General features: G+C 44.3%; 1 protein-coding gene across 6 annotated transcripts in view; it reads right to left on the reverse strand.

Annotated features, from left to right (window-relative positions):
- Window positions 1–16705, reverse strand: part of TACC2 (transforming acidic coiled-coil containing protein 2) — a 209638-nt gene that overhangs the window by 54366 nt on the left and 138567 nt on the right. For 5 of the 6 annotated variants that reach the window (XM_030202587.1, XM_030202588.1, XM_030202590.1 and 2 more), the window contains 3 exons: window positions 15298–16582; window positions 7332–7392; window positions 1574–1778 (listed from right to left, as the gene is read on the reverse strand). In XM_030202587.1, the coding sequence (XP_030058447.1) occupies window positions 1574–1778; window positions 7332–7392; window positions 15298–16582 (1551 nt within the window). The remainder of the gene's footprint in view (window positions 1–1573; window positions 1779–7331; window positions 7393–15297; window positions 16583–16705) is intronic. The other variant, XM_030202589.1, reaches the window with a different exon arrangement.

Consider the following 16705-nt stretch of genomic DNA (forward strand, 5'->3'; position numbering starts at 1 on the left):
ATGAGGAAAGGTTAAAGAGGTTAGGGTTCTTCAGCTTGGAAAGGAGACGGATGAGGGGGGGGGGGGGGGATATGATTGAAGTCTACAAAATCCTGAGTGGTGTAGAACAAGTAGAAGTAAATCGATTTTTTACTCGTTCCAAAAGTTCAAAGACTAGGGAACACTCGAGGAAGTTATATGGAACTACTTTTAAAGCAAATAGGAGGAAGTTAAGTTGTGGAACTCCTTGCCGGAGGATGTGGTAACAGCGGTTAACGTATCTGGGTTTAAAAAAGGTTTGGACAAATTCCTGGAGGAAAAGTCCATAGTCTGCTATTGAGACACACACGGGAAGCAACTGCTTGCCCTGGGATTTGTAGTATGGAGTGTTGCCATGATTTGGGTTTCTGCCAGGTATTTGTGACCTGACTTCGCCACTGTTTGGAAAACAGGATGCTGAGCTAGATGGACCATTGGTCTGACCCAGTATGGCTACTCTTCTCTTCTTATGACCATCTAATCAGCAAAACAGCTCAAATGGACTGTAAACAGCATCACGACTGAATGGAATCTCTGCAAAAAAAGGCTGGTTTTATTGTAGCAAACAAGTATTGAGATCATACTGTACCACTGAGAAGGTTATAGAAAATGAGCAGGTCAAGATGTTCTGGGACTTTAAAATACAGACAGGCAGGCACTCGGGGCACAGCTCTCCTGATATCCAGCTCACAGAAACGAGAAATATATTGGGCTCATTACTCAGAAGAGGTTTAAGAATGCAGAAGAGGCTCCTGCTTGGTTAAACATCCCTGGATATTTAGCCACATTTAACACACATACATATGAAAAAGCCAAAAATCTGCCTAAACGCTATTCAGTAAATACGTTTATATCTTACTTAGCGCATATTTGGCAGGTAGGTGTCCACAAGGACAAAGCATGGACGGGATTCATGTGCATATCTATAGCAGAGGCTTTGGCCTCCCCACTTTGGGCTCAGTACCCCTCAAAACCTGTACTGCACCCATGAAATGGCTGGTGGGGATGTCAAAGCTCAGCCAGCCAAATGAATTCACTGCCGAGCCGTTTTCCCTCTCCTTGCACCGCTGCAGTAACCCGGAAGTCGGCAGGGTGCCTCCAGCCTCCTTCGCCTACCTCATGCTTAGCTCGCGCGAGAACCAAGAATGCTCAAGGAGTCCTGGAGTTGGCAGGAGGCAGTAGCGAGAGGAGAAGGAGGAGAGCAGCTCGGTCTGGCAGGGCTTCATCCCCGCCAGCAAAGGTATTATTTTTAACGCACCACGGAGGGCAGGGGGTAGAGAGAATGTCATCCCCGTAATCCACCTCTGGGGCCCCCAAAACTGGAGGGCTAGCTACGCCCCTGATGTACAGCACTTACTCCTGTTCTACTTTCCTGTACAGAATACGCTGCTATCAGGCATCCTTTAGGTGGATTTTTACAGAATTACGCCTAGGTGCCCTGGACCTGTCTTTCTGTCCTGGGGTAGTTCACACAGCAAGTCCCCGACAACATGTCCCTGGGACCGTCTGTCTGTTGGTCTTGGGGAGGAGCTTATTTGGGGTATCCTCTGCTCACCATCTGCCAGGGAGTGCAGCTTGTTCTCCTGGACGAAGGAGGACAGGTCAGACGGCTCTGGATAGTCCTGCTGTTTTGTCGCTATATCCATGGCCACCCATTTTTGGCTGGAGACTGTTGAAGCCAGCTTCTCCTCGTCGGTCGCATGCTCCACCATGGGAATAAAAGGAGGGCTCTCAGGGGTAGAGAGGCACGTCGTCTCCTCCTATGAACAAAGAACACACCGTCAGAACCTTATTTCCACTGAGTGGTCACATTACAAGCATCACCCTCTCACTTTCTGCGCTCGCCCAGTCTCTGATTCCACTTGCACAGCCAAACCCCAGCAGCTATTAAAGCTTTCTGGTGTACAAGGGGAAAGGGGACTTGACATACCACCTTTCTGAGGTTTTTGCAACTACATTCAAAGCGGTTTACATATATTCAGGTACTTATTTTGTACCAGGGGCAATGGAGGGTTAAGTGACTTGCCCAGAGTCACAAGGAGTTGCAGTGGGAATCGAACTCAGTTCCCCAGGATCAAAATCCACTGTACTAACCACTAGGCTACTCCTCCACTAGCAACATTTCATGTAGAAGCCTGCCCTTGCAGATCAGCAACGAGGCCGCGCAGGCTTCTGTTTCTGTGAGTCTGACGTCCTGCACGTATGTGCAGGACGTCAGACTCACAGAAACAGAAGCCTGCGCGGCCGCGTTGCTGATCTGCAAGGGGGAAACTTCTGTTTCTGTGCAGGACGTCAGACTCACAGAAACAGAAGCTTGCGCGGCCGCGTTGCTGATCTGCAAGGGCAGGCTTCTACATGGAATGTTGCTAGTGGAATAGCAACATTCAATGTAGAATCTCAAATAGTAGCAATAGAATCTCAATAGTAGCAACATTCCATCTAGAATCTCCAATAGTAGCAACATTCCATCTAGAATCTACAAATAGTAACAACAGAATCTCAATAGTAGCAACACTTCATGTAGAATCTTAAATAGTTTCAACATTCTATGTAGAATCTCAAATAGTAGCAATAGAATCTCAATAGTAGCAACATTCCATCTAGAATCTCCAATAGTAGCAACATTCCATGTAGAATCTCAACCAGGGAAAGGGATATGGGAATTGATATACCACCTTTCTGAGGTTTTTGCAACTACATTCAAAGCGGTTTACATATATTCAGGTACTTATTTTGTACCAGGGGCAATGGAGGGTTAAGTGACTTGCCCAGAGTCACAAGGAGCTGTAGTGGGAATCGAACCCAGTTCCCCAGAATCAGAGTCCATTCCACTAACCACTAGGCTACTCCTCCAATGTCAAGTGTTTTGCTGGTAGAAATAACTCTGATAACTGCTCACCCTCAGTGCAGATAAAAGTTCCTGTATTATGTTCCTGAAGACAGAGTTTGGTCATGACGCAAAAAAACATGGGCGATTTTACAGCATAAAACTCCGTGCATGGCTGGCGTCAGAACAATTATCGCTAGGAAAGCGGGCGCAAATCTCTGCAAATAATTTTTCCAGGAATAATAATCAAAGCAAAGCTGCCCAAGTGGCTCTGTTTTGATTACTGGTACATGGGCAAAAACTGTCTAAAGAATTTGCAATGCAGGTTGTTTATTTACCTCATGGAACGAGGGGGCACACGATGATGTACTTTATTTATTTTATTTTTGTTACATTTGTACCCCGCACTTTCCCACTCATGGCAGGCTCAATGCGGTTTACATGGGGCAATGGAGGGTCTTGCAGATCACCAATGTGGCCACGCAGGCTTCTGCTTCTGTGAGTCTGACGTCCTGCACGTACGTGCAAGACGTCAGACTCACAGAAACAGAAGCCTGCGCAGCCTTCTACATGGAATGTTGCTAGTGGAATAGCAACATTCCATGTAGAATGTCCAATAGTAGCAACATTCCATGTAGAATCTTCAATAATAGCAACATTCCATGTAGAATCTCCAATAGTAGCAACATTCCATGTAGAATCTCCAATAGTATCTATTTTATTTTTGTTACATTTGTACTCTGCGCTTTCCCACTCATGGCAGGCTCAATGCGGCTTCCATGGAGCAATGGAGGGTTAAGTGATTTGCCCAGAGTCACAAGGAGCTGCCTCTGCCTGAAATGGGAATCGAATTCAGTTCCTCAGGACCAAAGTCCACCACCCTAACCACTAGGCCACTCCTCCACTCGCTGGAAGAGAGGAGGGAGACAGGAGATATGATACAGACATTTAAATATCTCAAGGATATACGTACAGGAAGTGAGCTTTTTTCAACTGAAGGAAAACTCTGGAACAAGGGAGCATACGATGAAGTTAAGAAGGAATAGGCTTAGGAGTAATCTAAGAACGTATTATTTCACAGAAAGGGTGGTGGAAGCTGTGGAATCGAGGACTGTGTCAGAATTTAAAAAGGCATGGGATAAGAACGTGGGATCGCTCAGGAAAAGGAAAAGTTGGGGGTTACAGAGGATGGGCAGATTGGATGGGCCATTTGGCCTTTATCTGCTGTCACGTTTCTATGTGTATTCTAGACCAAATCAAAATAAATCTTGTACACCGATAAATTCCCTTTTCTGGGTTCAGTGCGGTTTACATCACAGGTGGAACATAGGTTGAATGCAATCTTATAGGTCACCAGAGAATGTCAGAGTAATAGAGAAGAGTCATCTAATAGACCTAAAGACAGTTGAGGGATATAAAATGGCAGTTACGCAGCAGGCTTTGGAAAGAGAAAAGCTTTTAACCAGAACATTGTGTGAAATAATTGTTCTTCGCACATAATCTAGACTGAACTACCAAGTGGGGAAAGCATGTGGAGAACGACTGACGGAATTCTTTCATACAAAATAAAGGGGAAAATGTTTTTAACAAATACCTCCCACACTATCAAATCAAGCACAAGAAAAGAAGGGAAATAGAAATAACACATAAAAGATCAAGAATCACAGAAAAAAGTATATCTACTATAATAAAACTCACCCTCAACGTTCTGAGGACACTGACGTCACTGACGCCAAGCCCTGACTTCCTTAAAAAAGGTTTGAAGGTTCGTGGTGGTGAAGCCACCAAAATCGCTCCGGGCACCGCCCTCGAGGGTGGAGCAATGGCAGAACAACGAAAGGGGTTGGCAGGGAGGGAGGCAGGGAGGCGGGGGGAGGGGATGGGAAATCGCTCCGGGCCCTGCCCTCGCGTCAAATGTCATGACGTTGGGGGCGGAGCAATGGCAGAACAATGAAGGGGTTGGCCAGGGAGGGGGGGTGCTGACGACGAAAACCTTGCTAGCGCCCATTTCATTTGCTCTGAAACGGGCCTCTTTTACTAGTTACTATATATAGTGGAGTGCAGGAGTAGCCTAGTGGTTAGTGCACTGGACTTTGAACCTGGGGAACTGAGTTCGATTCCAGTAGTTTGATTCCCACTGCAGCTCCTTGTGGTTCTGGGCAAGTTACTTAACCCTCCATTGCCCCTGGTACAAAATAAGTACCTGGATATATGTAAACCGCTTTGAATGTAGTTGCAAAAACCTCAGAAAAGTGGTATGTCAAGTCCCATTTCCCTTTTCCTATTTGTAGATTCTACATGGAATGTTGGAACTATTTGAGATTCTGTTGCTACTATTTGAGATTCTACATGGACTGTTGCTACTATTTGAGATTCTGTTGCTACTATTTGAGATTCTACATGGAATGTTGGTAGTGGAGGGGTAGCCTAGTGGTTAATGTAGCAGGGGATCGTGGGTTCAATTCCCACTGCAGCTCCTTATGACTCTGGATGAGTCACTTAACTCTCCATTGCCCCTGGTACAAAATAAGTACCTGAATATATGTAAACCGCTTTGAATGTAGTTGCAAAAACCTCAGAAAGGTGGTATGTCAAGTCCCATTTCCCTTTCCCTATTTGTAGATTCTACATGGAATGTTGAAACTATTTGAGATTCTGTTGCTACTATTTGACATTCTACACAGAATGTTGCTACTATTTGAGATTCTGTTGCTACTGTTTGAGGTTCTACATGGAATGTTGCTACTACTTGAGATTCTACATGGAATGCTGCAACTATTTAAGATTCTGTTGCTACTATTTAAGATTCTACAGGGACTGTTGCTACTATTTGAGATTCTGTTGCTACTATTTGAGATTCTAGATGGAATGTTGCTACTATTTGAGATTCTGTTGCTACTATTTGAGATTCTACATGGAATGTTGCTACTATTTGAGAGTCTGTTGCTACTATTTGAGATTCTACATGGAATGTTGGTAGTGGAGGGGTAGCCTAGTGGTTAATGTAGCAGGGGATCGTGGGTTCAATTCCCACTGCAGCTCCTTATGACTCTGGATGAGTCACTTAACTCTCCATTGCCCCTGGTACAAAATAAGTACCTGAATATATGTAAACCGCTTTGAATGTAGTTGCAAAAACCTCAGAAAAGTGGTATGTCAAGTCCCATTGCCCTAGATTCTACATGGAATGTTGCTACTATTTGAGATTCTGTTGCTACTATTTGAGATTCTACATGGAATGTTGGTAGTGGAGGGGTAGCCTAGTGGTTAATGTAGCAGGGGATCGTGAGTTCAATTCCCACTGCAGCTCCTTGTAACTCTGAATGAGTCACTTAACCCTCCATTGCCCCTGGTATAAAATAAGTACCTGAATATATGTAAACCGCTTTGAATGTAGTTGCAAAAACCTCAGAAAGGTGGTATGTCAAGTCCCATTTCCCTTTCCCTATTTGTAGATTCTACATGGAATGTTGAAACTATTTGAGATTCTCTTGCTACTATTTGACATTCTACACAGAATGTTGCTACTATTTGAGATTCTGTTGCTACTGTTTGAGATTCTACATGGAATGTTGCTACTACTTGAGATTCTACATGGAATGTTGCAACTATTTAAGATTCTGTTGCTACTATTTAAGATTCTACAGGGACTGTTGCTACTATTTGAGATTCTGTTGCTACTATTTGAGTTTCTACATGGACTGTTGCTACTATTTGAGATTCTGTTGCTACTGTTTGAGATTCTACATGGAATGTTGCTACTACTTGAGATTCTACATGGAATGTTGCAACTATTTAAGATTCTGTTGCTACTATTTAAGATTCTACAGGGACTGTTGCTACTATTTGAGATTCTGTTGCTACTATTTGAGATTCTAGATGGAATGTTGCTACTATTTGAGATTCTGTTGCTACTATTTGAGATTCTACATGGAATGTTGCTAGTGGAGGGGTAGCCTAGTGGTTAATGTAGCAGGGGATCGTGAGTTCAATTCCCACTGCAGCTCCTTGTAACTCTGAATGAGTCACTTAACCCTCCATTGCCCCAGGTACAAATAAGTACCTGAATATATGTAAACCGCTTTGAATGTAGTTGCAAGAACCACAGAAAGGTGGTAGATCAAGTCCCATTTCCCCTTCCCTTACTGTATAATGGGTCAGTACACCATCATTTACTGCAGGTGTAAATCTGGCGCCCATAGTAGGAGTATGGGAATCAGCGCTAAGCTCATTTTTGAGGAAGGTGCTGGGAGTAGCTGGTGCCTCTTCTCTCAGATGATAGACCCTGATCTGATTCCAAGGCCCAAGTTCAGGGAGCTCCTCTTATGAGACAGTCTGTGATGGGTCTTGTGTTGCTTTAAAGTTGTCTCACCCATGACCTGACTGTGCCCTGAAGGATTTCCTACCTCGGGCTGTCTGACTACTGGCAAGACCCGGCTCTCCTCATTTTCCTCTTAACCTGTGAGACTTTTGCAATGTAGCCTACCTGTGTGGATGCATCTGACAGTGGGGATCGCTTTGGTGACTTCTTCACCCTAAAAGTGTCACTAAAAACAGAAAGAGGAAAAAGTAAGTAAGACACAGTAAAAACAGAAGTCAGAGCGTCTTAGCTTATGCTTCTCATATGTCTCTTGGCACTGACCCTGTACCGTTTCCACTGGACCCTCTCTAGCCTCTTCATATCTTTAGTGAGATACGGCCTCGAGAACTGAATATGGTCTTCCAGGTGAGGCCTCACCAACAACCTGCACAGAGGCATTATTTATCACCTCCTTTTTCTGCTGGCTATGCCTCTCTCTAGGCAGCTCACTTTGGTCTTGATAGCATCAGACATCATCACTTCTGGTCAGAGAGTAACATGCATAGACCAAAAGAACAATCCTGTGATATTGGCATTCCCAGAGCTGGAGAATAGGCAGATTGGGGGCACGACTGGCCAAACTTTATAAATACATAATAATGCGTCTACACTTTCCAGTAAAAAGTTCAAAGTTCTAATAACATAATCACACACATAACAACCCAATACATATATTTTACTATTTAATAGTCATTATTCATTATTTGTGCGCTCCAATAACCAAAACTATCAATTCAAGGAAAACTTTTTAGGATCTTCAGAGTCACTTTTACTAGCTTATAACACTTAGCGGTCCTTTTACTAAGGAGGGCTAACGATTAGCGAGCACTAAATGAGAAGCTGCCCATAATATTCCTATGGACGTCTTATCATTTAGTGCACACTAATAGTTAACCTGCGCTAAATCTAAAAAGGACCCTTTAATCCTTTGTCTCCAGTCCTCTTTTTTTGTTACATGTAGGCACGTATTTTCAATGAAATTATTTTCTTTTATCTTAAGGTTTAATAAATAAAATCATGTGACAGGTTCACATGACTGTTAAGATCCAATCAGCTCACTTCATTTAAATCGGAGACATCCATTCAATTTCCAAATTTAAACCATAAGATTCTATTGAATTTAAAAGGAATATCCATCATTATTCCGTATATTTTTGCTTATTAACGAGCTAAAACTATCAACATAAAAGCGCTTGGATTATGCTCATGAACTTTCCTGCAAATGTGGCAGAGGTCAATGGTGGTCCTGACTGGGTAGACTCCCAAACTGATTCAGGTAATGTGGCAGGACATCTTTATCTGCCCTCGTAAATTGATACTTTGTGAGGCGACCAGCAAGATCTGTCAAAGTGAGACTCAATGGACACAAACCCCAGATTTTGAATAGGGTCGGGTCTGCTCCTTTACAGCAACACTGGACTGATACAAATCATTCATTGGAAGATTTCCAATGGACAAGTTTGGATTCTATATAGCGGTGGTCTCCAACACGCAGCCCACTGACCGCATGTGGCCCCGACAGTCCATGTTTGCAGTCCCATAATGAAAACAAAAAAAAAAATAGAATTGGCTCACCTAAAGGATAAAAGCACTATCGGGAAGCGAGTAGAGAAAAGACCCTGGGAAGCCTCTGGGTCGCGTTTGACTGCATGCCATGGGCGGCCATATTGATGTTTTAGTGCATGCACGTCAATATGAGGCACAAGTGACCCAGAGGAGCTTTCCAGGGCCTTTTCTCTACTCGCCTTCCGACGGTGGAATATCCTTCATTTTTTTGTTTCAGTATGTACTAGTAGAGTAGGGAGGCTCTGGAGAGGAGTTTGGGTGGAACGTGGGTGGTTTCATGAGCAGGGATAACGCAAAGGCACTTCATGTCCAGGTAAAATCAAACAATTCGGATTGACTGTGTGCCAAGTTGAATCCCCTCCATTCCCAGTTCCGCAAAGGGTCCCATTGAGCTGGAAACATTAGTAGTAATTGAGAACCTCATGAGATTTCCCAAACTTTAATGGAACTTCATGGATGGAAAGTGGACATTTAAACTTTCACTTTACTAACCGTTCAGTTGATGAGAAAAGATCAAGATCAGTCTTTTGGTGGCCCCCAGAGCTTTCTCGTGTCCATTTTGCGGCCCTATACATGAAAAAGGTTGGAGACCACCGCTACATAGACAGGGTGGGAGGGTGGAAACACTGAACATTTTTTAAACTATAAGGATATTCCTTTTAAATTTAGTAGACCCTTATGGTTTAAATTTGGAGACTGAACAGCTGTCTCTCTTTAAATGAAATGAGCTGATTGGTTCTTAACAGTCATGTGCGCCTGTGAATGAATTTATTTTAAGATGAGGCCGCCATTTTGTGGCCATGCTAAACATTTTTGAATAAGGTATGTGAGTAAACAGGTTTTTGTTTTCATTGCACCAGTGAAATATTGTAGCTGAGATGCTTGTGATTATTTTTTAGGAGACCAACTTCCCTGACGTAATTTGTGCAAAACATGATTCATATCAGTGGCTGGTTCCCTATTCACAAAAGATAAGTGACTTTATTGCAGTAAATTAAACCTTAAGATAGAAGAAAATAATTGAATTGAAAGTGTGTGCTTAAATGTAATGAAGAAAGATAACGAAATAATCTACAAAAAAAAAAAAGAGAGGATATTCCAGAGTTGGTGAGGAGCTGGGGGTTATCCAGGCAATGCTGATATTAGATACCAGTTATTCAAGAAAAAGATTAAAAGTATCTTCATTTGAAGTATGTGAGTCCATTCTTCCATGTGCCAATCACATAAAGACAGAGAAAACACAGGACAAAATCTCAGAATTGGGGGATGGTCAGGAGAAGCGATGGAGAAAACCTGTTACTCACCAAGGAAACCTTTATTACGAAATGACCCAACACGGCCGGGTTTCGACGAGAAACACCTGCATCGGGGGTCACAATACTTCACAATCTTTGACTGAAGCCTAAAACCAACACAGCGAAAGGCTTCTTTTCCACCTAGTCAGAGCACACGGCACAAGCCGGAAGTTTCACCAAGCAAAGCGGATTGCTCCGTATGCAACATTCTTCAAACCAGCTTCGGGAAGAGCTCATGGCAGATATCTTGAAGTTGGACAACCAGTGACTGAAGCTGGTTAGAAGAGCAGCAGAAACACCTAAGTGGAAAAGAAGCTTTTCGCTGTGTTGTTTTTAGGCTTCAATCAAACATTGTGAAGTATTTAGACCCTGATGCAGGTATTCTCACCGAAACCCGGTCGTGCTGGGTCATTTCACAATAAAGTTATCCTTGGTGAATAACAGGTTGTTTTCTCCATCGCTTCTCCTGACCACATGTTTCTGAGCTTGACCTTGTAGTTGAATCACATAAAGACACACAGATAAGTACATAAGTAATGCCACACTGGGAAAAGACCAAGGGTCCATCGAGCCCAGCATCCTGTCCACGACAGCGGCCAATCCAGGCCAAGGGCACCTGGTGAGCTTCCCAAACGTACAAACATTCTATACATGTTATTCCTGGAATCCCTAATCTTTATGTTATTTTCAGTCATTTAAATCTGACAATGGAATGGGTCCCTTCTCCCCAGAGCCCCCGCCTCACAAATATACACAGCCCAGCTGTAGCATCCCAGGGACAAAGGGAGGATATAGTAACAGGGTCCTGGAGCCCCCTCCTCACACAGATACATAGCCCAGCTGTAGCATCCCAGTGACCAGGAGAGAATACAATAACAGGGTCCCAGAGCCCCCTCCTCACAAATATACACAGCCAACTCTATCACCCCAGGGACAAAGGGAGGATATAGTAACAGGGTCCTGGAGCCCCCTCCTCACACGATACACAGCCCAGCTGTAGCTTCCCAGTGACCAGGAGACAATACAATAACAGGGTCTCAGAGCCCCCTCCTCACAAATATACACAGCCAACTCTATCACCCCAGGCACAAAGGGAGGATGTAGTAACAGGGTCCTGGAGCCCCCTCCTCAGAGAGACACACAGCCCAGCTGTAGCATCCCAGGAACCGGGGCAGATGCAGTAAGGGCGCCCCTAATTCTCAGATCATAACTACCAACTAAAATGTTTGCATGACACAAAACTTCTGCTGTGTGAGGGAAAAGAAGGAACAGCGCTGTGAGATGGATGATGTAAGGCAGGGGAAGGACAGTGCAATTTTTGGAAAATGTTCACAATAAAAGGAATGTAAAGTTAAATTTACTTACAACAGAGAACAGACAGACATGACATCTTCTACCATCCTAAGACAAGAGAGACAAAGAAAAGAGACAGCAAGAAGGAACTGACAGGGATCTGAGCATATCTGCAGCTTCCTCTGTTCCCAGCTCTGGAACTATACCACGGGATGCTTCATACGCCATGCAGTCTCCTGCTAGAAGCAGACGCCATTAGCCATTGCCCTGAAACACAACAGCCTCTTCCTGCCTTGCTAAACATCCACGTGTTTTCTGGGAATGAGTGCGGGGCTTTGTTCTGTGTACATGTAGCTAATGCTGCCTAAGAGCACAGAGAAGCCCTGGAAGGGACCTCATGTCATCCAGAAGTCCAACCACAGCTTCTAGGCAAGAACCGCTGTTTCTAAACTATCCCAGACATACGTTCATTCACCTGCTCTTCCAATGACCAGCCTGCTTGGTGGCTTAGAAAAGAGCTGCACCCTGCCATACAGAAGTCCTGAGCTCCATTCCTGGGTCTGGTCTCTGGTCCACAGGCTGGTCTGGTCAGGACTGGGAATGCCAGTCCTCCGAGGGAGAAAGAACTACCCATCATACAAGAGTGACACCTCAGTCGGAGATGGGCTGTTGCATGGCTGCTTGGGAGGTATTGGTTACATGACTGAAGGAGGTCAGAAGAGGTTGGAAATGGTATGTGTGGGAAGCATACAGTTGAGGGGAGTTTCTATTGTTGCAGACATGAGGTGAGAGGATTGGGGATAAAGGTCGATAGCACCCTTTCTGTGTTTCCGCAGGGGTCCTCAACTATTGTTTATTTATTTATTTATTTGTTGCATTATCGTTGATTATCTAACTTATGTTATAATTTACTCTATCACTCAGGAACCTCTACGCAATACCATTTGTAATTCTCTACCCGGAAATGGCGATCGCCACTACGGCATACTGTAAGCCACATTGAGCCTGCAAATCGGTGGGAAAATGTGGGATACAAATGCTACAAATAATAAAATAATAATTTGTATCCCACATTTTCCCGCCTTTCTGCAGGCTCAATGTGGCTTACAGTATGCCGTAGTGGCGATCGCCATTCCTGGAATGAGAAATACAGTGTGGAATCTCATTAAGTACATAAACGATAGAGTAACTTATACAGTAAGTTAGATAACCAGTTCATTTCCTGCATGAGAGATTAGTTGATGAAGCGTTAACGTTCATTATTGGCAGGGTAGTTTAAGCAGTCAGGTGTAGAGAATTCGATTTTGTCTAGTTCTGGAATAGTTTCATTGTCTGGTGTTTAGGAAGGATCATTGCGGTTTGGAGAATGATGCTTTTACAGACGCGATGCAGACATTGGACTACTGAAATGCCCGTTACGGTGAATCCTACATAGGCTGCATGTGATTCAGAATGTTTCAGAAGGAAAAGTAAATGTGTAAGTGTATAAGGTTAGGGCTCTTCAGCTTGGGAAAAAGACAGCTGAGGGGGGGGGGGTGGGGATATGATTGAGGTCTACAAAATCCTGAGTGGTGTGGAGCGGGTGGAGGTAAATCGATTTTCGCTCATTCAAAAAGTACAAAGATCAGGAGACACTCAATTAAATTGCACGGGAATACTTTTAAAACAAATAGGGCATATGTTTTCACTCAAAGAATAGTTAAACTCTGGAACTCACTGTCGGAGGATGTGGTAACTGCAGTTAGCGTTTCTGGGCTTAAAAAAAGGTTTGGACAAGTTCCTGGAGGAAAAGTCCATAACCTGCTATTGAGACGGCCATGGGGGAAGCCACTGCTTGCCCTGGGATTGGTAGCAAGGAATGTTGTTAATATTTGGGTTTCTGCCAGGTACTTGTGACCTGGATTGGCCACTGCTGGAAGCAGGACACTGGGCTAGACCCAGTATGGCTATTCTTAGGTTCTTATTTTACAGCCGCAATTAACTGCCAGTGGCAGAGAGAGCTAAATTTAAGATATGAATTACTGTTGGAATGTCCACCTCTTGTAACATTTTGGTCAGATGTTTGGGAAAAATTGGAAAAGATTTTTGGTTTCCAAGAATCTTTTTTACCTAAATATGTGATATGGAAATCTGTTTGTATATCATTTCTCTACACGGACAATGATAAGTTATTGTATGACTTTTTGGTTTCAGTTGCGCTGAAACTGGTCATTTCGCACTGGAAGGATAATTCCCATGTGAATGTGGTGGTGTAGTGGAATTGGATTCTGCTTTATAAAAAATATGCGCAATCTGCCGTACTCTCCCTGTCTGGACACAAATCAGCTATCCGCAAATGGAAGTCTTTAGACCTTTTTCTATCCAATAAGGACTAATTTTAGGGTTAGAACTCAGCACTCTGTACCATATTGTGTGTTTTGTTCTGTGCTGTTGCATTTTCTGTGGTGTATTGTTATGATTTAATAAACTTATTATAAAAAAAAAAAAAAAAGATATGAATTACTCTAGGGTTTCATGCTTTGAGTGGCCAGTTTTCAATATACGAAAACATGGTCTGTCCACACTCGACTATTACAATCCAGTCAGGAGGCTACCAGTGGTCAGCAGATCACACATCTATTTAGCACCGCTGATTCTACATGTAACAGCACTGAAATATACATGTTTACTTTAAGCATTGCAGCCAACATTTCAGAAACATGCTGACCACCACATCTGCTTAATCTTCTACACTTTAGGCCTTCTGCTGCTGATTCTGGCAGGTCTGCAGATTGAGATTTACGGCTGTCCTGTCTGAGGTGAAAGATGCCTGGCTTTTGGCTTTTACTGACCAATCAATGGTGGCCCTACCATTAGGCCAACTGAGGCAGGGGACTTAGGCAGCATCTTTCCCCCACTTCCTTCCTCAATTCCTCTCCCCAACCTACCTTCTTTTTTTGTTTTCAAAAGGCGGTGGCAGCGATCTCCATAATCTGCCCTGCCACTTGTTTCCTCTGTACGGTGGGCCGTCTCTCTGACATAACTTCCTGTTTCCTCAGACCCGCAGTACAGAGGAGATGCTGGTGCTGGTGGCAGGGCAGCGTATGGAGATCGCTGCCACCGCCGACTTTTGAAAACAAGAAGTTAGGCTTGGGGAGGGGGGTTGAGGGAGGAAGGAAAGGAGGGAGATGCTAGACCATGGCTGGGGAGGAGGAACTTGGCAGAGTGTGGAAAGACGTTGGACTTGGGAGGGAGTGGGGGCGTGATGCCAGGGCACTATCTTATCCCTGCCTCAGGTGGCAGATTGCCTTGGGACGTCCCTGGAGCCCATTGTTTCATTTTGTGAAGTATTGCTTTCTGGTAGGTTTGTATTTTATAGGTGAAGATGTTTTGCTTTCTGATATGCCTTGATTGCTCTTCTGACCAGGGAGGTAGTCTATAAATATGAATAAATGAAGTCACAGCAAGCAAAGTTATCTGAATGCATATTCATTTGATGCTAGTTTTTGCATGGCAGCCTCACTCTGTTGATGTTTGGTTTGTGGTCTCCTATGACACCCCTCCACTTCCTTTTCTGCAGGCTCTTTTTATATATCTACACGTGCAATGTTTTTCATCTCTCCATACTGTATCTCATTCCCTGTCACTCTCTCTCTCTTTCGGGAATCACCATTGAGCAGTGGCTGCAACTTCCCTTTCCTGGGGTCCTGTGCACACATTCTCCGTGGCATCCCCAACTCCAGCAAGCCTGGGAAGCAGACGCCAGGACTGAGAACCAAACCCAGGTATTCCGTATGGCAATGCAACACTTTGTCACTGATCTCCCTTCTAACCCTCTTCCCATTTCAAGATCATTTTCAACTTGAATCCTGCTCTCTGGGCTCTCCCTCTGTAATTCTGTGACTGTCGACATAGACTACCGCCCCAATCACTGAGAGAACCTCTACACATTCACTTACGTCTTCAACGGCGTCTTCTTCTTTTTTGCTGACTTGGTGGGCGTTTCTCCTTCATGTTCATGGGTTTCACTGGTGCTGGATGGTATCTCAAAGGAGGCAGAAGCCTTAGGAAGTGAGCTGGATCCTTTTGGGGAAGGTTTACACAGTTCACTTGAATCTTCTGCCTCTGTCTTGTGCACAGAATGAGCCAACTTAGGAGATTCTTGCATTATGCTACCTGAAGAAAATGGGTTAAAATTTGGGTCATCCCATTTGTCAATGTCTAGAGTGTAGGAGCCTGTGGAAATTGGGATGTCACTAGAATCTACAGGAGGCTTCGCAGGCATGATGGGGTCACTGTCCAGCCTCTCCGCTACTTTCTTAGTCTTTGGTTTTCTTTGAGGCATTTTGGCAGTTGGTTTTTTCCCCAGTTTTTTAGATGTATGAGACTTTTCTTGAACGTCTTCCTTCTCCTCGGAATAATCAAACTCTAGCCTAATGGCCTGGCCTTTGACCGATATATTCTCTGGACCCTCTGTGTCTGGAGGGATCACCTCCAGTACCTCAGCCGCTGGTGGAGGAGACGCATTTCTCCGAGTAGTCAGTGGTGATTTGTGCCCTTTGCTGTCACTCCCACTAACTGGAGGGAGTGGTGAGTGGGAAGGGAGGGATGGAGGTGGCTCTACAGACAGCTCGGAGTTGCTTCCTGCGATCTCTAAAACATCTGCACATATGGGTTTTGTTTCTGACTCTGGCACTATATCTGCTATTGCAGATTCCTCGACCTGTAGATCGATGTTGGAGGTCTCCAGTGGAGGATCCTTTGTTTCCTCTGATTTCTTTGCCGTTTGCTTCTTCTTCAGCGATGGAGGCCGGGATTTCTTGCTTCTCTTCAGGGTACTAGGCGCACTCTCATTGCCAGTACTGGGAATATCCACTGGTATGATGGATGCCTCACTGCTACCCAGACACGATGAGTTTTCAAAGTCACTGGCTTGTAAGCTAAGGGAGCGGGAGAGAGTGGAGCGGGATACAGGCAAAGAGTCACTGGATTTCCGGCGCACCTTGACTTTAGAATCTGGTCTTGGGGCCCCCGGGGAGCCCGGCTCTGAAGGGGAAGAAAGGAATGGATCAACAAGACATGGACTGTCAAAGTCCAGGTTGTAAGTACCACTACTTGCTATCGGTTTATCCTCGTCAAAAACCACAGAGAAGGAGCGGGAGGGGGGACGGAAAGAGTTCTCATCCACGGACTCTGCCTGAGATACATCGGTGGCTGAGATGGTATCTGATATGGAGCCCAGTCCTGTGGAAGGAGAAAGACATCAGTTAGGAAAGAACATGGAACTGAGAAGGACCAGAAACTGGACATGAAGAACCATCACAAGATCTTATCAAAAAACATAGCAATTTAGTCACCAAAAAGTAT

Source organism: Microcaecilia unicolor, chromosome 5 (genome assembly GCF_901765095.1).
Source record: "Microcaecilia unicolor chromosome 5, aMicUni1.1, whole genome shotgun sequence".
NCBI classification, from domain to species: Eukaryota; Metazoa; Chordata; class Amphibia; order Gymnophiona; family Siphonopidae; genus Microcaecilia; species Microcaecilia unicolor.